This window comes from Mesoplodon mirus (genome assembly GCF_964341445.2).
Source record: "Mesoplodon mirus genome assembly, chromosome: 11".
NCBI lineage: Eukaryota > Metazoa > Chordata > Mammalia > Artiodactyla > Ziphiidae > Mesoplodon > Mesoplodon mirus.
In genome coordinates, this window is record NC_138987.1 from 44,325,990 (window position 1) to 44,351,376 (window position 25,387).

Consider the following 25,387-nt stretch of genomic DNA (forward strand, 5'->3'; position numbering starts at 1 on the left):
CCCGAGCCTCGGGCTCCCTGGCCAGGTTGGGCAGAGAGGCCACCCCTGGACAGCAGAGTCAGGCCCCAGCTGGCTTGGGGGTGGTGCAGGGGTGCGGGGGGCTGCCCCTCGGAGCCTGTCCCTAGTCTGCTGGCTGGGACCTGCCTTCCTGCTTTGGCCTGGTGAGGATGGAATGGGATGGGGTCTTCAGGACCCTGTACTGACGCAGCTCTTCCTGTTGGCGTTTTGGCCTTACTGTCCTGCCCGTCTTGAGTGAGGGTGGGGGAGGGGAGAAGCCCAAACCAGTGAGGGGGGACAGGTACGTGACCCGCACACGATGCTGAGTGTCAGGCCCCGTGACCCCAGGAGCAGCAGAGGCCGTGGTAGTGATGACAAGCCACCCACCCCAGACCAGGAGCAAAAGCCGGGCAGGGTCAGAGCAGGTTCTGGAAAGCCAGGATAGGGAGGGCTATTCGTCCCTGGCACCCTTCTCCTGACCCGACGCTTACCTGTGTATCCAGGACCACATGCTCCATCCCCCCAGCATCCTAGTGGACCCCCTTCCGTGCACTACCCGTGTGCCGCAGCGCAGCGAGCTTTTAAACCATCACCTGGACCAGTGCGGACGTAGGGTCAGTGGCCACGTGTGGCTGCCCAGGACGCTCCGTTAGGCCTCCATCTCCTCACACCTTTTCCAGCTGAGCCCACCAAGCCTCACCAACAGGGTCGACAGATGTTGGGCCCTACGTCCCTCCATCCTGGGGCTGAAGTCCGCCTGTCACCAAGTGGGCCTCAGAGCTGGGAACTGAAGCAGGTGTGTGCCCAGGGCCAGCCCTGCATGGGGGCCTCTCTGCATGGAGGCCCCTCCCTCCCTCCCTCCCCTCTACTTGGGCAGCTCCTTACTGTGACTTCAGGGTCTCAGGTTCCTTCAGGTTCTGTGTTCCTTCTCCCCATGGCCCTGTGTCCACCTGAGGCTGCTGTGAGAATCCACACCACGCTCTCAGCTGGGACGTCTGGGGCCCCCAGAACACAGGTGGGTAGCCGGGAGCTGCTGTGATTCAACGCCCCGCTGCCATCACAGACCCCCCTTCCTGGCTGTCAGCTGTAATCAGCATGGCAAAGACCGGAAGCATATTTTGGGACCATTGGAGGCAATTCTGTGTACCCAGTTCCTACAAGAGGAATTGGCACAGCTCCTACAAGAGGAATTGGCACAGCCTGGCACTGGGGGAAGGTTGAGGGAATGAAGCTAACCCTATAAACTGATGAATATCAGCACAGCCCTCCCTGAAATCGCAGGTAGGGCAGATATGTGCATGCAGCGTACTCTAATTATTGGGAACCAAGCAAAATGTGTGAGCACATAGAAATTTCTAATATGCGCGTGAATAGACGTATACCTGTGTATATGTTAGAAAGCCCTGTTGGGGTTGGCGGGGGGCTGTAGGCAGAGCACAGCCCCGGGCGGGTCAGAATGGGAAGCAGCTCCCTGTCCCCGGGCTGCCAACCGCAGACCCAGACGGTCCCAGGCCAGAGCAGCCCAGAGCTGGCAGCCAGGCCTCTGGAGCCAGCCTGGAGGCCCCTCGGGGCTGGGATGCCACTGGGTGGTCTTGTGGGTCCAGCACGGTGGGAGCCCCAGGACCCCGTCCATCCTCTACCCCCCAGATGCTTCTGGGGACAGAGAGGGGCTGGGACAAGCCACCACCCAGGCCTCCTGGAGTATCCCGTGACCCCTGCCAAGACCCCGCCCCTCCTCCAGAGCACTGTGACCCTGGCCTGGGGCATCTCGGGTACGGAGCAGCTTCTCCAGGGAGGACAGCAAATGCCATCTCTACCTGCAGCTCTCAGAACACAGGCTCACTGGCCTAACGTGCACAGAATAAATGTCTGTAGGAGAGAGTTATTCAGGCCCAAGGCCGTTGGAAAGCTGCCCTCTGACCCGCCTACTGATGGTCACAGAGTCGCCTGCAGGACAGGACCCGGTGCCAACTCCCCTGGGGACAGATGACCGAGGACACATGATTGGCCGTGGTCGGGGTCTGGTCCACTTGGCGGGCAGCCTGGCGGGATGCGTCCAGGGCCGTGGAGACGCTCAGGCCCTCTGATCCCGTAATTCCTCTCCCGGAAATATGTCCTGAGAAGATAATTCAAAAGAAGACGAAAGGCATGTTGATAGCAGAGCTAAGCTGGAAAGCGCAAACAGCAGAGATGCCCGTCTCGGGACAGCGTGGTGGACCACAGGAAGGGGCCTGAGTTGGTCCCGTGCAGCTGGGGGTATAGCTATGGAGCAGCGTGGAGGGCCTAGCGGACCCTGAGATGGAGGACGGGGCAGGCGGCGGCTACATAAGGGCCCTTTAACAGAGTCTGGGGGGATGGGGCTGCCCCAGAGGAGGGTCACCTCCCTGTCCCCTCAGTGGCCCTGGCACTGGTCCTCGGTATGACTGTGCTGGCCTTTGCTGGCCTCCAGAGCTCAGGATGCTGGGACCGAAGGCCTCTGCCCCACACCAACTGCAGGGCCAGCCACCCGCCTGCAGCAGAGCAGCCTGGTGCTGGGGGGCACGCGTGTTTCGTGCCACAGCATCCCTTGCGCTGTCCTAGCCCATAATGATGCTGAGAGAATGAACAGTGGTGGAGCGGGGGGCTTTCCCTCAGCCGCGGCCGTTCTGACTAGTTCTTACATCACCTCTGTCCTTGCATCAGCCCCCTACCCTGCCCCGACACAGTGGCCTTCATCCCATCCACAGGTGAGAAAACCGAGGCACAGAGAGGGCGAGCGCCTGACCTGAGGGCCCAGCTGTGAGCAGCAGCACACTGGGACTCGGACCCCAAGGGCTTGAGCTCCGAATGCCAGCCTGGCCTCCTCTCCTCCCTGGTCGAGCCATGGTTTCTCCTGCCGGCCGGGCCCTGCCTGCTCATCTCTTGCTGCCTCTGGGAGCCCGTTCCTGCGCACGGCCGCATGGAATCAGGGAGCGTGGGGGACCCTGGTCAGGCTGGCCGGGCTCAAGCCCTTGCACCATCCCCTTCCGGCCGCTGTGTGAATGTGGAAATCTCCCGACCTCTCTGAGCTTCCTTGTCCCCACGTGTAATGTGGAGATCAGGTGAATTGATTCCTCGTAAGTAACAACCAATAGTCAGTCTGTCAATAAAGGAGCCTGTGACTCCCCGTGAGGACTAGCAAGCCGGTCCCCGTGGTCAGCAGCTGCCTGCACCGCCCAGCAGCTTGGTTCAGAGCCCCCAAAAGCTACCTGGCCTGCTCGGTCCCGCCAGGTGTGCTCACCTGGTGTGTTTGGGCATTGACGTTTCAAATGGGAGTTCATAAAATGCAGAAGCTGCCCTGGGTGTGTAAGGGCAAAATGGATTTCTCCCAGAATCATGGGGGTGTCCCAGAAAATGCTCTGGTTGTTTGTGCTTTCCCAAGCCCAAGGCCACCAATCCCCTGGTGGGGTCAGGGGGAGACCAGAGCCCGCCAGGCAGGGAGGCCCAAGTGTGCCACGTCATCTCCCCACAGCTGCCGGCCCTCCCCAGGCCGTGCGGGGCCTCCTGTGGGCTCACCTGTCCTTCCACCACCGCTGTGCCCTCCTCCAGAGCGCTACTCCTCTGATTCCTCCCATCCCCGGGGCCAGGCTGCCAGGGAGGGATGGCCTGAGAGTGGCTATTGCCGGGAAGGTCTCTAAGGATAGCTCAGGGGCTACTCAGGGTGCTCTCTGACCTCCCAGCCCCACGGGCTTTCCTGCCCCTGCTGGTAACTGCTCCCAGGAGGGGCCTCAACGTGCCATCCTGAGGATCACAGAGATGGGAGCCCAGGGCCCTCCTGGGGTCCTCGAAACGTTCCCTGCAGTAGTAGCATCTGGATTACATCCTCAGGGCCTGTGTCAGCTCTTCATGTGATAGATTCTTCCAGAACCCTTGATATATCCCAGTTATATTTGACTCCCGTGTGTGTGTGTATGTGTAATTAATATCTATATGCTTATATTAAATGTCAGCCACCCCTTTCCTCATGGGTGTGGATGTGGCCTCACCCCTCTGTCACCAGCAAGATCCAGGGGAGTTTGGGGACAGATACTTCTGGGTTAGATGCTGCCAGAGACAGTGGCCTCCCCGTCTCAGACAGACAAAGTCCATTTATGACTGTATCTGAGAATGTGGCCAGAGATTTCTGGAATCCCACTGGTTTTGTTCTAGATGATTCATTTTTCCAAGCTGTTGAGTAAAGTAAGCAGATTCGTGTTAATGGAAATGAAGAAACAGTTTATTCCAAAGGGAACCGTGCAATTTATGAGCAGAAAAGGGTGCAGGCGTTGAGCGGAGCGATATGGTCTCCGCGATCCCCGTCCATCTGTCCAGACTCAAGCGAGCTGCGCGCTGGTCGCTGCAGTTGCCGTCTGAGCAGGCGTGCTGTCCACCAGACCCCGGATGGCTTCAAGGTCGTCCTGGTTGTCCAATCCTTAGGTTTTGGGGGGGTGGGCGAGGGCATCTTGCAGGGGTGTGTTTCTGAGCTTCCACATCTTTGGAGCTTGTTTGTGCTGGTAAACAAAGAGGGGGTCCCAGCATCATGGGCATCATGGTGGGGAGAGGGGTGTTGCTGGCGGCAGGGTTCCCACATATGTGCAGCTCAGTCACTAGAATAGAATTTCAGACATCACACAGGGACATACCCACACACAAATACTTGTGCGTTCACGTGCGCACACAACATACAGGTGTGTGCACACACGCACACATATACACAAACACACACACAGGATCAACGGCTGGGCACACAGGCTCTTGGCCATAGGAGGCTCCCATGGCTGGTGAGCTGATTGAACCGGGGTCCACTCAGACCCTCTGTACCTCCTCGGGATGCTGATCAAGAAGGTTGAAAGGAATCAAATAGGGATGCTTAGCCCAGTCGAGGAGAGCACTGGGGAGAAGCCACAACGCTTAGTGCCCCTTTTGAACAGGGCGAGTCTGGACTCTGAGGCCCTCCAACTTTTGCCTTCAGTCCTGGCCCTTCCCGCGTTTTTCCTGCCTCACGTGGGTCGTCTTTTTCCCGAGCATTGGCCCTGGAGGGTGGACACTGCAGCTCCAGGGCTAAGCCAGCCAGAGGCCCTCACAGGGACTGGTGAGGGCAAGGGCTCAGGAAATGTGAGCAGATAAGAAAAAAAGCTTTGTCTCACGGGCCTTCGGAAGAAAGATGCTGCTGGCCTCTGCTGTTTGAGACCAACTCTGAATGTTTTGCAGGCTCCTGAGAAATTGCGTATGTAAAGCACCATTAGCTTTTTGGGGTGTAAATGAGCTCAACCAAAGGCTCCTCTCTCTGCTGGCTGTCAGATCTGAGTGAATTTAGTCCCGAATCCCTCTGATCCCAGGCGGCTGATCTTCAGAGCCGGGACCACAGGGGCCGGGCTCCTTCTATCTCTTAAGGAGGAAGGAGCTGGTCCCCCAGGCAGGGCCCCAAGGCAGATGAGCTATGTCCCCATTAGGACCCCTGGTGAGCGCACCTGTCCTGAGGGTCCTCCCTTGGGTTCTTCGTGGGCTGCGGCGCCACCCTGCTCACCTGGGAAGAGCCGTCCTGTCCCTTGAATACACATCACTCCGTCTCCTCTTGGCTGTGTCCCCACAGCCCCCTCTGTGGCCCTTGTCACCCTGCAGCTGCCAGGATGTGTCTTCGACTCCAGGCACAGTTTGTCCCACAGTTTTGGCAAGTTGGCCCTTCAGCCAATTGACCCAGACCCACCTGAAGCAGTCCGGTCGTATCCAGGACCTGCACCCCAGCCGGGCCCCCCGCTTCTCAGCCCCTTGGACGCCCTGGGCCCTGCCCTGCTCCCCTCCCAGCCACCAGGCCCCTGCCTGCCTGAGAGCTTGGCCCGGCGCCCTCTGTGTCCCGAGAGGCCTTCTGTTCTATCCTTCCCAAGCAGCTGGGCTGCAGGGGCGTCTTCCTTCTGGGGGGGCGGCAGCTGGGAATGAGCCTCTCCGGGCCTGGAATCACCCGGGTGTCCTTGCACAGGGAGATTCGGAGAGAAGGGACCCAGCCTCTCCATCCCAAGGCCCCAGCACTGGCCACTGGAGAGATGGGGACCCTGCAGGCCGACGTCCACACGTGCACACGGTGGATGTGTGTGCACGTGGGCGTGTGTACGTGCGAGGCGCAGGGAGAGGCGTGTGGGCCGGGCCGGGTCCCGGGGCTTCCGCTTCCTCTCAAAGGCTCGAGCTTGCAGAGCTGGTCCACGCTGGGCCCCGAGGCCCGGGACAGGCACTGGGCGCGTGGCCAGCGGGAGATCCACGCCCCTGGCCTGCACGGGCCGAGGGCCCCATGGCTGTGACAGGAACAGGCTGGGCCGCCGTCCGCAGCCGTCAGCCGCCATCCCTCTGCCCCCTCAGCACCCCCAGCCCTGGGTGACGCCCTCCCCCGCTGGGAGCTGCCACGACGCTGGGGCCAGAGGAGAGGAGGCGGTGATGTGTGGGCACGAAAGGCCCCTTTGTCCCTGGGACGTGGTAGCCCAGTCCTGCGCCTCCGTCCTCCCGCAGCAGGACGTGGGCGGGGCTGAGTGAGCCGAGCTCCCGCGGCCAACGCAAGGCGCTGTGTGATCAGCCTGGCCGGCCAGTGCCCTCCGCAGGGCCGGCACCCGCACGCCCAGGCCACCGCGCCAGGTGGGGACAGGGCGGTGGCCGGGCAGCAGGTATGCCTATTTGTTTTGCAGACACACCCGCATGCCTGCTATGTGCCGGGCCAGCCCATGAAGTGGTCCCACAAGTATGGCAGTGAGCGTGCCTGTGAACGTGTGCGCGTATCTGTGTATGTCCGTGGTGTACACGTGTGTGCTGTTTCACACGTATGGGTGTGGTGTGCATGCCTTTGTGGGTGTTTACATGTGTGCATGTGCCTGCACGTGGGCATTTGTGTGACCTCTGCATTCCTGTGCACATGTGCACACGTGTGTAAGTGTGTGTGAACGTGTGTGGCCAGGCTCTGTGGCTGCAGCGTGGGCAGGACCTACGCCCCTCCCCCTATTGAAGGCACTTGGGACCCTGCCCCTCAAGCTTTCCTCCCTCTTCCTGACTGACCCTCAAATGTTGTCCTGTTATGTTTGTGGGGCTCCCCCCAGGAGAATGGGGGCTGCATGTTCCCCCACCGCCGCCGTCCCCGCCTCTTAGTACTGCGTGTGGGACAGAGAAGAGGGGATGAAGGCTTGGTGATGCCCCCTGTGCTTTGGGGAAGGGGAACAGGGCCCGTGTCCTTGACCGAGGGCCTGGAGCTGAGCTGAGCTGCGTCCTGGGAGGAGGAGCCTCAGGAGACCAGCAGGCGTCCCAGCCCCTTGGATGCTTGGAGGCTGGCTCGGTCTCTGCCTGTGTCCGTCTACCGTCTCCAGCCCCATGGTCAGCGGCCAAGAGTGGCTTCTGTCCTCACCTGACCATGAAGGGTGTGTGTTTTACACATGGTCTGGCCAAGCCCTGGGCCAGGTACTCCACTTGCAGCTTCTCCTCTGTCCCCTTGGTCACCAAGCTTCCCGGGGAGGACGGAGCCCACGGGAAGCACTGCTGGCTCGAGGTCCTCTGCTGGCACAGCAGTGCAGGATTGAACCCATCCCTCCTCTGTTGTCTGGTCCTGCAGGCTAGCCAGGGAAGCGTGGGTATCAGAACCAGTCCTCTGACGTTGCCCATGCTGCCCTGCCCCGCTGGTCTGGGCCAATGCCCTTCTGGATGGCTCCAGTCTCTCTGTATGGGGCCTCGTCTCGGCCTCCCTGCCTCCAGAACTGCATTTCCCTCTTGCAGTTGAGGGCAGGTCTATCACCTGAGAAGGCCAAGTTCCTGCTCTTGGCTCCGCCCCCTGAGCACAGCTGGGGTCTGGGTACCCCCTCCGTGGTGACAGGCACAGTACACTGACAGCGTTCCCCTGGGTGTGGCCCAGGAGACAGACAGGAGCACAGGTCCAGATTTTTTTTAGCCACTCTTGAGCCTCCTCCCACGCCGTCTGTCCTGGTTGATCCCTGAGAAACCCTCCCTTCTTTCTCTAATTCGTCAGGACCGTCTCTAAGCCATGCACATAGGGTTTCCGGGGATTGGCAGGGTGTGTATTTCAATCCTGTTGCTTCCTCATGGGTTTACGGTTTACATTTGTTGGTGTGTGACGAGGTTTTTGTGTTGTCATTTACTGTCACCAAAATGGTGCACCAGGGACGGCGGGGCTGCTCCTGGGACTTCTGTGGGAACGATGAGCAGATGAGGAAAAGAGTCCCGAGGGGATGTGCTGGGGAATGCAGCCGCCTGTGGCCCGCATGTCCTGGGAGGGCTGCGTGGAGCACGAGGTGCGGCTGGAGCCGGGCCTGCCGTGGCCTAGAGACGTTTCTGGGCAGTGAGACGGCCCGTCCCCCATGCCTGCCATGAGAGCAGAGCCGCGTCTCCTCTTCTGTGGGAACCACGCTGACGCTCAGCTGGAGTGTTTTTCCACTCTGACTTCAGTTGGCTGCGGGGCATTTCCGCACTGTGAGGTCTCCCGGGCCGTCTTAGCTTAGGCTGGGGTCACAAAGCACCATAGGCTGTAGGCCTTGAACAGCAGAAATTCATTTTCTCAAAGTCCAGAGGCGAGGAGGCTGCGATGCAGGTGCGGCTGACTGGTGGGGACCCCCTCCTGGCCCACAGACGGCCGCCTGTGCTGTGTCCCACGTGGGAGAGGCTGAGCTCTCTGAGGTCAGTTCCTATAAGGGCACCAATGCTGTGGGGTGAGGCCCCACCCTTATGACCTCATTTAACCTCAGGTACTTCTGTAAAGGCCCTGTTTCCAAGTCCAGCCACTCTGGGGTCAGGACTTCACCCTGTGACTGCAGGGGGTGGGGGTCACAATTCCGTCCGTAGCTCGGCCTAGAAAGGAGCTGGTCTCAGGATGACCAGCTGGCTGTGGGTAGAGAGGTGCTTGGTGTGGGTCCAGGTGAGCAGCACACTACCCACAGGGCCCTCTGCTGTGCCCTTGGCAGGCACCACCAATCGATCCCAGGACATCCCGCTGTGCTCAGGCAGCTCCTGCTTGTTTGTCAGAATTGGCATCAAGAGGTCACCTGGGATGCCATCCTTGTCTGTTTTCCAGGCCACCTCCCAGTCCACCCTTTGTTAAGACTCACTGACTCACCCACCCCTGCAGGGGCCCCAAGGCCCAGGTCCCCTATTGCCTTTGTAGGGACAGTCACTGCCTGCAGGACTGGTGGCATGATAGGCGGCCCGCATGCAAAGTGGAAATGCTGGGGTCTTTTAAAAGTTATTAAGAATTTCAAGATGCAGGAAGAGCAGGGTGGGGCCATGGGGGCCGCTGCAGCCACCAGGGCAGTCGAACCTGCTTTAAGAAGGACGCGCATCACTCTGTCCTAATTCAAAACGACCCGTAGTTCCCAGGTTCCTTGAACAGTTCCATGCATACCGTCGGTGTTCTCTCCATCACAAAGTCCCTCCTTCCAGGGTCTCCATCACAGATGGCTTCCTAGGCCCTCCCACCACTGCCACAGAAAGGTGGTGGGTTTCCCAGGAAGAGAGAGACGCAGGCCCCTTCTGCCTGGAAGCGTGGGTTTGGAGTCATGAGTGCTTAGCGGCCACGGGGTCCACCTTCCCCACCCCATCTGACAATGACAAGGACTCGAGTCCTGATGTCACCATCCCTGGAACGTCCTCGGTGGGGGTTCCCCTTTGTGGATGAGGCCCCGGGAGGGCCGTGGCCTCCGTATGATCTGCTGAGTCCCCACCCTCCCCCTGCCCACCTCCCTCCCAGCACCCACCCAGGCCCCAGGATTCCGGCCTGCAGACGGGCAGTCCCCACTGCATCTGAGGGGGGTCCTGACTGGGAGACCTCCTCCCACCCCCACCCGCTGCTGTCTTTCCTGGCTCTCATGTAGATTCCAGACAAAGGAGAGAAGTACATTGTTGCCTCCGGGAAGGGAGGTCCTTGAAACTGTCCCCAGTGCCCTCAGTCACTACTTACTGAGTGGCCAATGGCAGAGCTGGTGGTGGGCAGTGAGTGATTGACTGCAAGGCCAGGGAGGGGGCAGCAGTCTGGCCAGGCCACCCTGATTGATACCAGGCGCTGCCCACTGGACCGTCCCATCCCTGAATTCTGGTACTGGGAATCGGGCTGCGTAGGTACCGCTCATGCCCCCGGCCAGTGCTGACAGCTCTCTCTTCTCTCCGCAGCACGAATTATCAAAACAAAGCAGTGGTGTGACATGCTCCCTTGTCTGGAGGGGGAAGGCTGTGACTTGTTGATCAACCGGTCAGGCTGGACGTGCACGCAGCCCGGCGGACGGATAAAGACCACCACGGTACGTACGCGGCGCCCCGGCTGTGCTGGGGGTGCGGGAGCCTTAGGCAGCAGAGCACACTGGGGCAGGGGTACACCCTACACCCGTGATGACAGGACAGACAGACAGGCTGCCAGCACCCCCTCCTCCAGAACCTCCCTGCTCTGCAGCCGGATCAGTCTGTCCCCGGGCTGCTCAGACCCATCACATGGTCACTGAGTGCCCAGCGGCCCGAGAGGCTGGACAGAACCCCCTCCAGGCCGGTCAGCCCACACGAGATTGCCGGTGAAGTTGTCCTGTTTCTGGGCGATGTACTCCCAGCTCCAGGCTGGAGGGAAGGTTAGAACCCACAGAAGGGCTTCAGAACGAAGGGCCTTTAAAGAAAAAGGATTGGGGAGAGGCCGTGGGCCTCATCCAGGCCATCCCCTCCCCCCACCAGGCAGGCATGGTGGCCGTTTGGAGCAGAGACCCCGAGAGCCCCTGAGGGTGCCTCTGTCCCTCCTGGATGCCACCGGGAGGGACAGTTGTAGACTCTGGGCTCCCCAGGCTGGTCTCCCGCAGACTGGGAGGCAGAGAGTGGCAAAGTGGCTTTGGGGTTGTTTGCTCTGAGATTCCTTTCCCGAAGGAAAACTCATTAAGCACAGGCTGGGATGGTGTGGGCCAGGGGAGCGGGGCCGCCCGGCCGGAGCCACGGGGATGGCTCTGGTGCTCCGTATGCTGGGCCCACACAGTGTTGGACTTTGCCAGCCAATTAACACCTCTCATCCGGCTCTTCCTCGTGAGGTTGATGTAGACAGCGGAAGACTGGGGTGGGCTATGGCTCCTGGCCAAAATTCCCGCCTCGATGCTGGGGGACGTTATGTCAGGGAGGTCTGGGGTCTCGTGGAAGGATCTGGAAGTTCTCCCCTGGCATCCACGGCAGAGAAGCAGGGCCCATGGCCCCTCAGGAATTAGTCTAGAGGAAAACCCACCTCTTCCTGCCTTTGCAACCTCCGCTGGAGAAGTCAGATGGGCTGTTTCAGCAACGTCCTTAAGAGGCCACTTAGGTGTAGCTGTTCCGAGATGAGACACGGACACCCTGGTCCCATCACCGGCAGGGAGGTCGGGTGGGGACAAGCCAGGCCTCTGGTGGCACATTCTGAGGACGGGGCTGTCAAGCGGAGACGCGGGCCCCCGGCTGCACCCAGGCAGCCCATCAGATGTCTCGGAGGCCTCTTGTGTTGGCGGGAGTTCAGGCAGGGGGGCCCTGCCTGCGGCCTCCCCTTGCAGGCCTGGCGCCCGTCCCGAGCAGGGCCGCCCACAAGGAGCGTTGGGCTGGGCTGGGCTGCAGCGAGCGCCCCCAGGTCTCCAGTCGTTGAAGCCGCAGCTGTGCGCTTGTCTGAGCATCCGCCGTGCTTGTTCATCCACGTGCAGCACGGAAGCGAGGGATCTGTCATCACACCTGGCAAGTGTGCAGGCGTGCCAGCTCATCACCTGCCACCTGCCTCACTGCTCCGGGAGCGGAAGGGCCTCTGAGGTGGGGCCGCTGCCTCCCCGACCGTCTAGGAAGCAGCTGACCTTTCGAGGTTTCCCGAAAGGTGGAGACTGGGGGACAAGCAGACCCCTGGACCCCTGGGGCCACTGTCCCCAGATCTGTGGGGCCCAGGGTCAGCGTGTGGATGCGCAGGGGGCCCGGGCCAGCCCTGGTGTGGGAGGCGCTGCGTCGGGGGTCTTTTGAATGAACACCCACAGGAGGTGAGGCTTGGAGGGCACTCTGGGCCACCCGCCCTCCGTGGCGGGCCTGGCTGTGCATGGCTGCGGGGTCAGGCCTGCCCTCCAGGTCGCGTGGCCCCAGGCAGCACCCCTCAGTCTCCTTGTGGTGAATTGGGGCGTCTCCTCCCGTCAAGCCCCCGAGCCCGTCTCGGCTCCCGGCGCCCTGCGCCCCCACCCCTCAGAGGTTCTGGGGGGGCCTCTACATGCAAAGGGCACCCCTTCAGCAGCCCTAGCGCCCTCTCCCTGCAGGCACAGCCTCAGGTGCTTAAGTTGCTCTAAGACCTTTGCTGAGAAGGTGCAGACAGTCGTTCCCTTCGGGCTCACAGGTCTCAGAGCTCAGAACCATCACCTCGGGTTTCCAGACATGAAAACTGCAGCTGGGCTGGCTGAGGGAGGCCACGGCCGGGGGTCAGTGGGCCGTGGAGGTGGGGCTTGAATCTGCTGGGTCTGCCCAACTCAGACGCGGCCTTGGCGCTGCAGAAGGCCCACGCGTCTTCCGGGTGAGAAGACAGTCTCTGATGCGCGCATCCTGAGATCAGCCCGCCCTGGAGGGCGCCTCCTGCTGGAACAGGTGCATCAGGAGAAGCCCATGGTCCAGGCAGGAAGGCCCCGCCACACCAGGGGCAGGTCAGGGCCCCTCCACTACCCCGGCGGGAGGCGCTCATGCTTGGAGACACGGCCGAGTGGCCGGACGTGTTCGGTGACAGTGACCTCCTGCCTATGTGCTGGCCCGCAGGGTCACATCCCCACCAGGGAGGTGGGCCCCGGGTGCTTGGATTGGCAGATCCCGCTGAGATGACCCTAGGGGACCAGCGAGCTCTGTCATCATCCCAAGTGTCTGCAGAGGTGACCCTGGCCTGCATGCGGAGACCTATTTTCAAAGCTTTCTTAAAAGCTTACTTGAGGGGCTTCCCTGGTGGCACAGTGGTTCAGAGTCCATCTGCCGATGCAGGGGACATGGGTTCGTGCCTCGGTCCGGGAAGATCCCACATGCCGCGGAGCGGCTGGGCCCGTGAGCCATGGCCGCTGAGCCTGCGCGTCCCGAGCCTGTGCTCCACAACGGGAGAGGCCACAACAGTGAGAAGTCCGCGTACCGCAAAAAAAAGAAAAAAAAGAAAGCTTACTTGAGCTCTTGACCCAAACACCTTATAATTGGAGCACGTAATCCCCTTCCACGATTGCATCTCGGGCCTCTTACAGATGGCAGATTAGCACTGTGGAGTTTCACATTTTAGCATAAATTGGTTTTCCGTGAGGGGGGCTGTAAGACAACTCAGGATTGCTTGGCCACGTGACTGCTAATTCATCCCAGGTGCCAGGGTCTCAGCCCAGCGCCCCTGCAGCCAGGGCCATGTCCGGAAGTGGCTGTCACAACCCCCCTGCCTGGTCACGCCCCACCCCCTTCTCTGCATGGGCCGTGGCTGCTCCCTTCTCTGTGTCCCCAGCAAACCATGAGCTGCCTGAGGGCAGGTGCAGGCCTTGTGGCCCCGCCAGCCGCGTCCCCTTATTCAGGGCTCCCGTACATCCATGTGATAAATTGATTAATTGATTAGCAGAGCCCAGACCCCGGGCACATGCTGACGTTTGCATTTCTTAGATCACCTCTTTTCAAAGTGCAGGTCGTCACCCCATTAGTGGGTCGTGAAATTAATTTAGTGGCTCATGATCAGCATTTAAAAGAAGGAGGAAGAAACAGAATAAAAACATTCGGGCGCATCTGTGTCTTGAGGGTGAAAGCTGCTTCGTGAAGCGCACACAGGGTCACAAGGTGAGGTCGTGCGGGTACCAGAACAGGTTGCAGTGAAGAGCTGGGGACCCGGCATCCCGGAGGTACTTGGGGCTGGGGTGGGGTGGGGGGGACCTGGGGTCTGTGGCTCCGGCGATCCCTGTTCTAAGGTCTGCCTGTGACGTTGGTCTGCACTGGGCAAGTTGAGCAGGTGGACATCACAGGCCCTCCCCAAGGTTGCAGACAGCATCCCCTCCTCAGCCCCCTCACAGCCCCTTAGAGCAGGGCTGACTGGGCAGGCAGAGGGGAAGGAAGAGGCCAGGCCCCAGGTAGGCGTGAGGCCCCGCGAGTGGAGTGCCGTCCTGCCCACCCTCGGCTTCTGTCCAGATGTGAGCAGCTGGGGCGGCACCCGGGCTTTAGTGGCACTCAGGACAGTTGGATACATGCTCCATCTGCCACGTGCAGTGCTTCTGTGTTAAAGATGCTCCACAGTAGCTGCTATAATGAACACCTCCTAGACCAGAACAAACCAGCTGGTTGAATCCGTCTCTCAGATGAACAATTAAGTCCCACGTTTTAATTCTGTGCTGCGTGGACACACCACCGACGGGGGCAAGGGGTATTCTGGGGGGTGTCTGTACAATCTACTCCAGGACCTTGGATGTCATGGAAATTCAGGACAACAAAAGCTCTTTCCCAGGAGCTGCCTCTGATCACCTTTGCCCCAGGAAGTCCAAATTCTGCCCAGGCCCAGGTGTCCTGGACCTGGGAGTGCGCAGCAGCGAGGTGTGGACGGGCACCCGGGGGGCTCCCTTAGGCCCCGGAGGGACGGAGGAGTGCCCAGCTCTGCCTGAAGCCTGGAGGCCTGCGGCTCATCACCCCTGCCTCCGTCATCTTGTCGTGAACTGGCTGTGCTTGGGCCGGGCAGCCTGGCACTCAGGCCAGCGTGCACTGCACACACCGACCCACATGGCATCCAGGCCCAGGCGGCTCTTACTGTCGCTCATCCGTGCCGAGCATCCATCCTCCACGTGGCTGGTCCAGGATTGAAGAGCCAGCCCAGTATGGGGCAGGGGGTGGGGAGGGTGCAGTGCCCCTTCTGGTTGTCCATCCTCACTGTCCCAGGGCCGGCCGGCCTCATCCGGGCTGCCCCCGCAGACCCAGCACCGCCCCACCCAGGAAGCTTGGAGCTTCAGGAGGGAGGAGTCCTAGGTCTGACCTGGAGGCCCCTGGGAACCTGGAGGCTCCCGGATTCAAAATGTACTACCCAAGGGCCTTGTGTGTGTCCGGTGTGGGCCCCTCCCACCGAGATTCCTGAGAAAGACTGGCCGGGGCCTTCTGTCCAAGGAGCTCGCCCAGCACGTGGCTCAGGCCTCCATGCTTTAGCCAGGGTCCTTGTGCCAGGTGCCCACCCAGGGCTGGACACACAGAAGGAGGAGCCCCTGGGGCCCCGAGCACTGGACCCCTCATGCTGGGGCTCAGGTTCTCGAAGGGAAGTCAGGGGGCACTTTTCAGGCGCTTGTACCAGGCTCCCAGGTGTAAAGAACAGAATACACGCTTCCCACTTCTGCCCCCTGGAAACCACTGGATGTGGTGGGGACGTGCAGGGAGTGAACAGGAGAGGAGGCAACAGCAAAGCCAAACGGGAGAGGCAGCTGCACTTGGCAGGTCACGGGGAACTGAACCCCAGGGGAGCGGCAGGGTCACGCTCAGACCCCAGGACTCAGGAGTCGGGGCGCAGGCCCCCTGCGTGTGGAGTGGAGGCGGAGCTGACGGGGGGCCGGTGGAAAGGCCGCAGGAGGGCTCCCAAGTCCTCCCAACCCAGACCATGGCTGGGGCCCCCTGTGTGCCCTGCAGGAGCCTGGAGCCCCCAGAGGCTCACGCCAGGGAGGAGTCACACCTGCGCAACTCTGGACCCCATAAGGCCAACGCCAAGTGTAGGGGAACTTCCTGAAAACCCGGAGATGGAGAGAAACCCAAGTCCCGAGATGTGAGACCCATGACTCCCAGAGGGTGCAGTCAGGACACGGGGGTTTCTTTACCGAGAAACTTAGGCTCTGAGCTTCCCACAGCTGCTGTAGCAAGTGACCACACACTGGGTGACTTCCAGCAACAAAAATCACCCCCTCGCAGTGTGGAGGCCAGAGGTCCAAGATCAAGGGGTCAGTGCGGCCGCACTCCCTCTGCATCCTCGGGGAGGGTCCTTCCTGCCTCTTCCAGCCTCTGGGGTTTGCCTGCCGTCCTGGGGGCTCCTGGGCTGTGGTCACGTCCCGCCAGGCTTGGCCTCCGGCTTCCTCCCTGGGCATCTGAACTTCCCTCTTTCCTCTTACAGAGATGCCAGCATCTCATTTAGGGCCCGCCCTACATGAGGGATGATATCATCTCAAGGTCCTTAACTAATTGCATCTTCAAAGACCCAATTCCGAAGAAGGTCATATTCTGAGGTTTCAGGTGGACAAGAATTTGGGGGGCGGTTTCCCGCTAGCCTACCAAGCAAGCCTGATGCAGAACCTGGGCGCTGTGAGCTGGGGTCTGAAGCCCCCCATCCCCCCGCCGGGCTTCTAGCATCAGGATCTTCGTCTGGTGGGAGGAGAGAGATGACAAACAAACACAAACCTAAGGAAAGGGGTTAGGAGCTTACAGGGGACAGAGCAGCAGAGGCAGCAGAGAGGAGGTGGCACAGACACGGAGATGCACGGCAAGCCCACCAGGCTCGCTGGCCAAGGCCACTTTCACCCCCACCTCCCACCCAGAGTCGGGGGCTGCTTGTCTCAAGGCAGTAGCTTCCTTGAAGGAAGACTTATTTCAAGAGCTGTAAGAAGACAAGAAAGTGCTTCTGGAAATTACACACATGCACACACACGTGATGTGTGTATGTATCTTTGCAGACTTAATACGTACCTGTATGAGTATGTGTGTGTGTAACAGAATTTGTTAAAACTCCAGCAAATGTTTGGGACATAAAATTGAGGAAATCTCAAAAAGCCAGGAGCAGAACTTAAAAAAAGAAGTAGGAAGTAGGAAAGGAAAAGAAAAAACAGATTAGAAGACCGATTCAGGAGGTCTAAAGAATATAAGATCCAAAAATAGAGACCAGTGAAGAAGGAATTATCAAAGACATATTTTCTAAAGAAATTCCCAGGACTCAAAGCCCGGGTTTCCTGTGTGCAAGGACTCACCACGGGCCAGAAATGAATGAAGAAAGACCCATCCTGAGGCGCATCAGCATGAAATTTCAGGCCGCTGGAGATGAAAACAACATTGTAAAAACTCAGAGGGAAAAAATAGGTCACATACAAAGGCTCAGACATCAGAGTGTATCTGGCTTCTCAGCTGAAGCGCTCCAAGCCAGAAAACAGCAGCCCTGGCCTTCCAGAGTTGGGATGCATTGGAATTCCACGCCAGCCCAACCGTCCATGGGGGTAGGGGTCCACCAGCCTAAAATCAGTTACTGGGACGGTCCTCCCGGGGTCAGGCAGCCGTGGCCCTGCTCCCCACTCTGGGCGCCCCATCCTCAGGAGGCTATGCATGCAGTGGTCCAGAGGGATGAGGAGGAAGTGAGCGCGGGAAGCCGAGCGGCCCCCAGTGCAGCCCCCGCACAGCCCCCGCTGGCAGGACGGGCTCCACAGAGGGCTCCTCGAGGGAGGGGCAGTGAGGGGCTCCTGATGGATGCTCCCCGAAAGTTGTGGGCAAACCCCAAATGCAGAGGAGTCAGGCAGTGGGATACCCTGAAGCTTCCCCAGGAACACAAAAAGAGAAATCATCCCAGGCTACTACAGGGAATGTCTGGGAGCCTTGGGTCTGATGCAGCCCTGCGGGTGTATCAAGATCTCACGCCCTGTCACCTGTTGGGCACTGTGGCTGCCCTCGGGGAGGTCTGGCCCCTCGCGCGATGGACACACACCCTTCCTCGCAGAGCTCACGTGGGTCATCGGTACCACTTCCCAGGGAGCTGACCTAGCCAGAAGCCAGGACCTGTCTACGGCCAGCTCCCAAGGCGCCGGCCCTTACGAGTTCAGGGGCCAAGGCGTCACCCAGGGGCCGTACGAGGTGTGAGTCCATCCTGAGCGGCTTCTGAGTGGCTCTCGAGGCACCGGGATGGGCTTGGGCATGGAGTTCAGGTCACTCTCTGAGGCCGGGCAGGGCTGCAGGTGAGATGCTGAGGCCTCGGCAGGAGCGGGGGGACCCTGACGTGCCTGCAGTACCAGGGAGGGGACACAGCTGCACACGGCGGGTGCAGGGTGTGAGGAGAGGCGGGGGTCAGGAGGACTGGTGACCCCGGCCTGACCCCTCCTGGCCCACACGCAGTAGGCCAGGGCCGCACTCAGGTCGGAAGGGCCAGGACTCACTGAGGACAAAGGGGTCCACGTGGTGGGCCCCCAGCATCCGCATGGAGGCAGTTTGTGTGGGTCCCCAAGCAGGGAGGGTAGGGGCTGTGGTCCTGGAGGGGAGCTCAGAGGTGTCCTGGTGGGTGAGATCCGCTGCTGGGTGGCCGACGCCGCGTGGCCGATGAGGGGAGGATGCGGCTTAGGTCCGGCGGGGCCCACTGTGCGCCCTTTGCCCCCTTCCCAGCCTCACCAGGGAGCCCGTGCTTTCTCTTTCTCCCAGAGCTTAGCCCGGCCGGCTCTGGGTTCCCCTTGGCTCCACAGGGTGCCCCCTGACCCTGCCAGGCTCCCTCCCAGGCCTGCGGTCACCCAGGAGCTCCTGCAGCCTTTCTGATGCTCTGCGGTGTCTGGGGTGACTCGCCCCCACTTTGCTGTCCCTCGTGGGAGTCCTTCTGTCTTTCTCTGGGAACGTGGCTCCTTCCATGGCCAAGGTGGCAGGGCCTCCTCCCCCAGGGCCAGGACTTCGGGGAGCCTTTGGTGCGGTTTGTCATTCCCCCTGACCAGCGTCCTCCAGGCCTCACTCATGTCACAGCCGAAGGCCTTCTCTCCTCCACCATCTGGCCGTCCGTCCACTTTTGGCTCAGGCCAGCCCTCCCCTGGGCCCCGGGAACCGTGGGCTCCGTCCCCAGTGTGGAAGAACACACGCTCAGTCCATTTCGTGACCCAGGGCTTTGGGGGTCCCCAGCCTCTCTGCCGGACTATCCCGACACCAGGTGGGGGGAAGGCCAGGGCTCCCTGGGGACATTTGTGGGGTGTTTGGTTCCTCTCTGCTCACAAACGAATGAGCCATCCCAGCAATCAGAAGGGTTTATTACAGGGCTTCCCTGGTTGCACAGTGGTTGAGAGTCCGCCTGCCGATGCAGGGGACACGGGTTCATGCCCCGGTCCGGGAAGATCCCACACACCTTGGAGCGCCTGGGCCCGTGAGCCATGGCCGCTGAGCCTGAGTGTCCAGAGCCTGTGCTCCGCAACGGGAGAGGCCACAACAGTGAGAGGCCTGCGTACCGCAAAAAAAAAAAAAAAAAAAAAAAAGAAGGGTTTATTACAGACCCTTACCACTCCTTGCTCTGAAAACCAACAGAAGAAAACTGATTCTGAGCTGGGATGAGGTGGTATGTGCCCTACTGATCAGAGGCCATGGTCGGCTGTCTTCTGGCCGGTCTTTCCTGTTTCCTTTGGGAAGAGGAGATGGACAGTCCTGAGGATCTGCTGGGATCTCCCGCCCTGAGAGGGCCCACGGGGTCTGTGCTTCCAGTCCCTGCCCAGGCCTTTCCCCTCCTACAGATGATGCCCATGGGACCCTGGCCAGGAGGCTGCAGGAATGGCACAGGGTGGGGCCACAGCCTCCTGTCATCTGCTAAGCTGTCTGCCCAGCGGGGAGCAACAGGGACTCAGCCCGGTCCATCTCTCCGGGGAGAGTCCTTGACTTACGTGGTCCCTCCTGGTTCTGGGTGCCGGCTCTGCGCTGGGTATCTGGCTCGGGGCCACGTCTGCCCCTTGAGGGTATGGGAGGGACAGAGGAGGAGCTGGCCAAACTGTGAGGTCTGGGGCCGAGTCGCCCCCCAGGCAGAGCTTGGAGGCTGCCGTCTGTCTTCTGGAATCTGATCGGATGGTGTTTATGGCGGGTTTTGCTGGAGCCCGCATGGTGCTCGGAGCCTGAACTGGGGGCAGAGAGCAGGGCCCTGGAGCCCAGGGGTGAGCTCAGCAGGAGGGCTGGGCAGAGGAAAAGCCTGGAAGGAGCACTGTGGATGGGAGGACCGCCCCCTCTCACCGCTGAAGGGGGCTGAGATGGGTGGACCCCAACCAAGCCAGCCCCTCCATCTGTCTTCCAAGGACCACCCGGGAGGGATCTGGATGCTCTGTGTCCACAACGTCCTCCCAAGGGCGAGAGGCTTTTGTGCAGGAGGTTCTAGGATTAACATGTGGAGCAATCAGAGGATGGTGGGTCCTCCTCCAGGAGAAACTTGGTACGTGCCACTCACCGATTCTTTCTTCCTCACAAGCAATGAAAAATACCCTGTCATGACTCTGATACCTGTCTGCAATCAATGTTGTGTTCTTTTGAATCACTGCTGTTCATCACGGCCATAATAGCTGGACATTTTAATAGATTCTGTGTGTAAACACAGACGTAGATGGCCGGCCTGGCACCGACGCATCGCGAGCACTGACATTCTTCATTTTCTCGGCAGAAGTGGGCCCGGAAACAGAAAACGGGTTTGACCAAACCCACAATATTGCCATTGGCACTTCTGGCCAGTTTCATTATATGAGGCATGACACGTGGATAGCTGTTTACAGTAATGGTACTGCATGGGTCTCGATTTTCCTTAAAGCAGTTGTTCTTTGAATCATTTTAAATCTCTAAATGGCAAGGGTTGAAACAGGAGGAAAGGGGTCCAGTGGAGAAAGCCAGTGGGCACTGGACGGGCCACCACAGTGGGGTCGGGTGTTCCTGACACCGCAGAGGTGACTGGCAGCCTGCCAAGAGGACCAGGTCAGGGTCAGGGTCAGGGTCAGCTGAGTTCTGACCTGCTTTTCCGTACCTAGGGGTGGCCTTCCCCTTGGCCCTGCACGGGCAGCTGGGTCACATGATCAGTACATCAGTATTGCCAGCTCCCCCTTCCCTCTGCTCCCCCCCCGCCCCCCTGCCCTCCATCCTTTTTGGCTCCATGTGGGATGCTGGGATGCACGGATGAAGCACTCATGGCCTCCGGATCTGAGGGAGGCAGGAGGCACGCCTTAAGAATCCCTGGAGGGGCCGCTTTGGGGGCCGCAAGGATGGCTATTACTTAACACATGAGGTCAAGTAGTTGCTGACCAAATGGAAGAGAATGCTTTCTGCAGGACCTCGGTGAGGGGGATGCTGGCCAGGTGTCCAAGTCCTACAGCTCAGCCTGATGGGGGTGCCTGGGATCCAAGTATTCCAAATAGTCCCACATCTCAGCAGTCCTAAGGGAAGCCTGGGGCCCCACCTTCGATGGGGTATGTGTCCCCATAGGGGGAACCCTCAGAGAACAGCGTTGTTGATCCGGGCAGCCATTCTAGAGTGAGCAGACATCGCTACCACCACGCTGTCCATTTCAGCCAGCCCGCCACGCCGGCCAGGGCTGTCCGGGGCCCACCACCTCCCCCCGGCCCTGTGCCACAGCCAGGAGCCCCCTGTGGTCCTGCAGGCATGCAGTGTGTTCTCATCGTGTCAACGTGAGCCTTCGATAAGGATGCGCAAAGTTCAGTCATCCCCGGTTTCCAGCAGAGCTGTCTGAATTGATACTCTTTGTTGATTCCACGTTTCATGAACTAATTGGGCAGAACTACTGGCAAAGCTGTTGAAAACACGGTTTTGTCCTGTTGGTTTACTTTGTCCTTGTAATCTTACACATGACATTTTATTACCTAGTGATTTATTTTTTCATGAAAGACAAAGGTAAATCTGATGCTTTTTTACTGTGAAAAGGCAGATCGTATATTTGAGATGGAAGTTAAGTCAGCATGAGCACGGCAGAGATCATCAGGGCAGTGACATTCTTCCTAACCCAGTGCAGTCCTGGCTCTGATTCACAACAACGGGCCCCTGGCATCTGCTCCACCCACCCCAGCCTGCCCCTCACGCCCCAGGGTCTGGACACCCAAACCTCTCTCTGTGGTTGTGTCTTGCTGCTCGGCCCTCTCGCTGCGGTCCGGGTGTGACCCACGGTCCCCAGCCCAGCCCCTCCGCCCACAGAGCAGCTCTGATGGCTTCTGGGCGCTGCAGAGGGTGTGAAATACGGCATTTGGCATAGACATTTGTTAAAGATCAGTCTTGAAAAATGAAACAGAAGGATTTGTGTCTCAATCTAAATCACTTTAAATGTCAACTCCCCATTAAACTGAGATATACACGGTGATGTAAGTGCCAGGATGTTACCAAGGCCGGCACTGTCATCTCTGCAGTTCTGACCCTGGGTCCCCTCCTCCCCCAACCAGAACGTCATCTCAGGCTCACCTGGACCCGTGTGGGATCACACCTCCCCACACTGCCCTGTTCTGTCAAGCCCTGTCCTCTGGGCCCCCGGACAGGGCCGCCCCCTGCCCCGCCCCTGCCGCCTGCAGGCTTGACAGGTGTAATGCACACTTGGGTGGCTGGCCTTGAGGGAGTCACTTTCACCTTTCAGAGCCTCAGTTTCCTCATCTGTGGAAGGGGTAAGCGTGACCCCAGGCTGACCTCACAGGTCCTTGGGGTTTGGGGAAAGGGAAATAGTGGATGGGAAGCATTTCTAAAACCCCAGGGGAGTCTCTGTAGGTGAAAGGCTGGTGATTTTCCTCCTGTGGCACATTCCAGAATATTCTGGAGTGCTCATGTTCCCAATGGCTGCATCAGAATGAAGCCACACCCTCGTTCCCTCCTGAAACCCTCCTGCCTATCTGGTCTTCGGTGCCTTGTAGCAGGGACGCCCAGGCCCCCTGGGGGGTCTCTCCACTCTGCGTGTCCAGGCTGCACCTGGCCTTGTGCAGTCATGGCCGTGTGGCTTCAGGGTTTCATACGACAGATGGGCGTGTGATGGATGAGGAACAGACAAGTGGAGAACTGCATTTTCCCTCTTCCCCATGACCTTTGCCATCCACACCCCGAGGATGGCATGCTTCCCGGACCTTTGGAGGAGAGAGGAAGAGTCTGGTCCTCATGCCAAGTCTGTGGAGAAGTGGCCATGGCTTTCTGGATTACTGTGGTGACAGACTCATCACACTGGCTGAACAGCCTCTGCCCAGCTTCCAATTTCAAAAGATTTTGAAAATAAGGACAACTGGCAATAGCATCATGACTTGGAGAAAAGAGAAGTGTGCACTGAGGTCAGGTAAAACCCCTCTGGGTGCTTAGCCAGAGTGGACGGTAGAAACCTTAGGATGCCCCTGCTTTTTTATCCTCTGAGCCCCTGCTCTGACTAAGGCCTCGTGTGATACACAAAGAGCACAGGGCCTCCTCCTGGTGCCTGGACCTAACCTGCGGACCTGGAGACCCCTGCAGTGGTCAGAAAACAATCAGGCAGAGGTGGAGCCTCCCGGCACCGCAGTTGCCCCTTCACTCTGTGAATACGCGGCTCTAGCAGGACCAGGAAAAGATGCCAGCGCAGAGGTGAGCTCCACTGGAAGGGGCAGAGTTAGCAGGAAGAGCCTCTCACCTGGGGCAGGAGAAGCCAGATGACGGGCTCACCAAGGCCATGTTGTCCCCCCTCAGTCTTCCGTTCTTAAAACTCTGCAGCTCAGACAGAAAACCTGACCTCCCCGGTGGGATCAGACCCCACTGGGAGCTGCCTTTTGGGTCCCATGAAGATCAAGGGTCTCTGCACATCACCCCAAACTTCTGGGCCAGCCTGGGTAAGGCGGAGCCTCCCACAGCCCCTGGAACTGAGAGGAAGGGTGCAGACTCCCTCCCCCTGAGCCTGCTGGCTCGTTCCTGGCCAGGATTGGCCTCTGTCTGTTTAAAAGGGAATAAAAAAAGCGTCACAACCAAAATATAAGCAGGAGCCTCTGCAAGAATGCACACTCTCTATGGAAAGGAACACTTTCTGAAGACCTAAAGGGAGGGTTAGCTCTGGAAATAACCCCTGCAGTAAACGTGAGTCTTCTGGTCAGTGTCTGCTTGTTGGCATCAAAGAGATAAAAGAGGCTGTGACCTCTGTGACCCAAGAGCAAGAAGCCTGAAGGAAGGGCAGCCTGGGATGAAATGCAGGCAAACGTCCAAAGGTTTGCAGGGCCAAATAGAGGCTGAACTCAATGGGACCCAAAACATCAGAGTGGACTGAGATGTGTACAGAAGCTGCAGATAATGGACATGTCACTGCAGAGAATCAACACAGGGGTGTGAACCAACCTTAAACCAAGAGGCAGTTCATAGGAGACCCAGGAAATGAAGCCAAAGAGGGAGAAGTTATAAGTACAGAAGACAGAGGACAGAAATCCAACCTGGGAAAGTGGACACCACTGCGGGGAGACACGTGGCAAGAACAAAGAATAACCATGTTAAGGTGAAAAGAGAGAGTTGCCCAGAAGCTTTCCTGAGCCAGGGAAAGCCCCCAATTAAAGCAGAATAAAAGCATCCGGGACCCAAGCATCCATGGCAATATCTGTGAATTGGAAGAGTGAAGGAAAACTCTCTAATCATCCAGGTTGTACTGGAGAAAAAAATTAAGGCACGAGGACAAGTCCATAGACCTCCAAAGGCACAGACAAGCCGCCTCTGAACCCAGGAGACCCAGAACCAGAGTGAAGGACAGGACCATCTCCAGGGATTTGTCAAAAAATACTTTTACTTGTGAGTTAAGTCCTATTTCTGGTTGTTGTTTTGGACACCGGGAGTAAACAGGATGGCTTTAAATTCGCAAGAATTTAGCAAGTGTACCACGCACATACCTTTCCTGAAAGAGTCAATGAAACATGCCCTGGAGCCAATCAAAGAAATACGAATGAGTGGCTGATGACCTCGGAAAGGTCATAGGTCATATGTAAGAAGATCAGTGGTGACTAGATACCAATTAACTACATAGAGCTTAGATATAAATTATTCCTGTAACTGTGGTTATGCAGTTGACAACACTGTTATTTAATGTACTGTGTATGTTGTGAAGAATATTTTTGTATAATCTGATTTGTAACTTCTGGTTAAATTGACAACAGCTGCAGGGGGGCAGCTGCAGATGGAGAAAAGAGTCACTTAATGTCTCTTCATGGAAAGAAGGAACTTACATCACTAGGGAAATGACTTAATCATTAAAAGTGCATTTGATTAACATAAAGGCCACCACTAATAGAAACAAGAATGTGATTTCTCCTAAACTACAATGGAAGAAAAAGCGAGTAAAACTGTGTGTAAGGAAATGAACCATGAAAGGAGCAGAACCAGAAATCAGTGTGGAACATGCTGATCAAGACAGAAATGCAGCCTCAGTGGTGACAATAAATGTAAATGGGCTAGCCTTCTCTTCTAAAAGGCAGAGACTATCAAATCAGGTTTTTTAAATAGTCAAATATGTGTTGCCTTCAAAGGGCACTCCTACAAACAAACCAAAAAGTTTAAAAGCAAATAATAAACAAAGTTACTAGGAAAATGAAATGGAAAGGAAATCAGTAGGTAAAATGATTAAATTGGAACAATATGGTGGCATATATTGATACATTTAAGATGTGTATATAGTTATTGACACATACTGATCCATTACAGTTCAAACTAGTAGAAGTATCACAGAAACCTTTATGTACTGATTAACATAAGTTTACAGGAAGCAAACCCAAGTACAAATAAA

General features: G+C 58.4%; 1 protein-coding gene across 5 annotated transcripts in view; it reads left to right on the top strand.

Annotated features, from left to right (window-relative positions):
- The window catches only part of TAFA5 (TAFA chemokine like family member 5), a 211,337-nt gene that overhangs the window by 154,066 nt on the left and 31,884 nt on the right, over positions 1–25,387 (top strand). For 4 of the 5 annotated variants that reach the window (XM_082636088.1, XM_082636090.1, XM_082636087.1 and 1 more), the window contains exon 3: positions 10,138–10,265. In XM_082636088.1, coding sequence (XP_082492214.1) covers positions 10,138–10,265 — 128 coding nt within the window. Of the gene's footprint in view, positions 1–10,137; positions 10,266–19,940; positions 20,370–25,387 lie in introns of those variants that run through there. The other variant, XM_082636086.1, reaches the window with a different exon arrangement.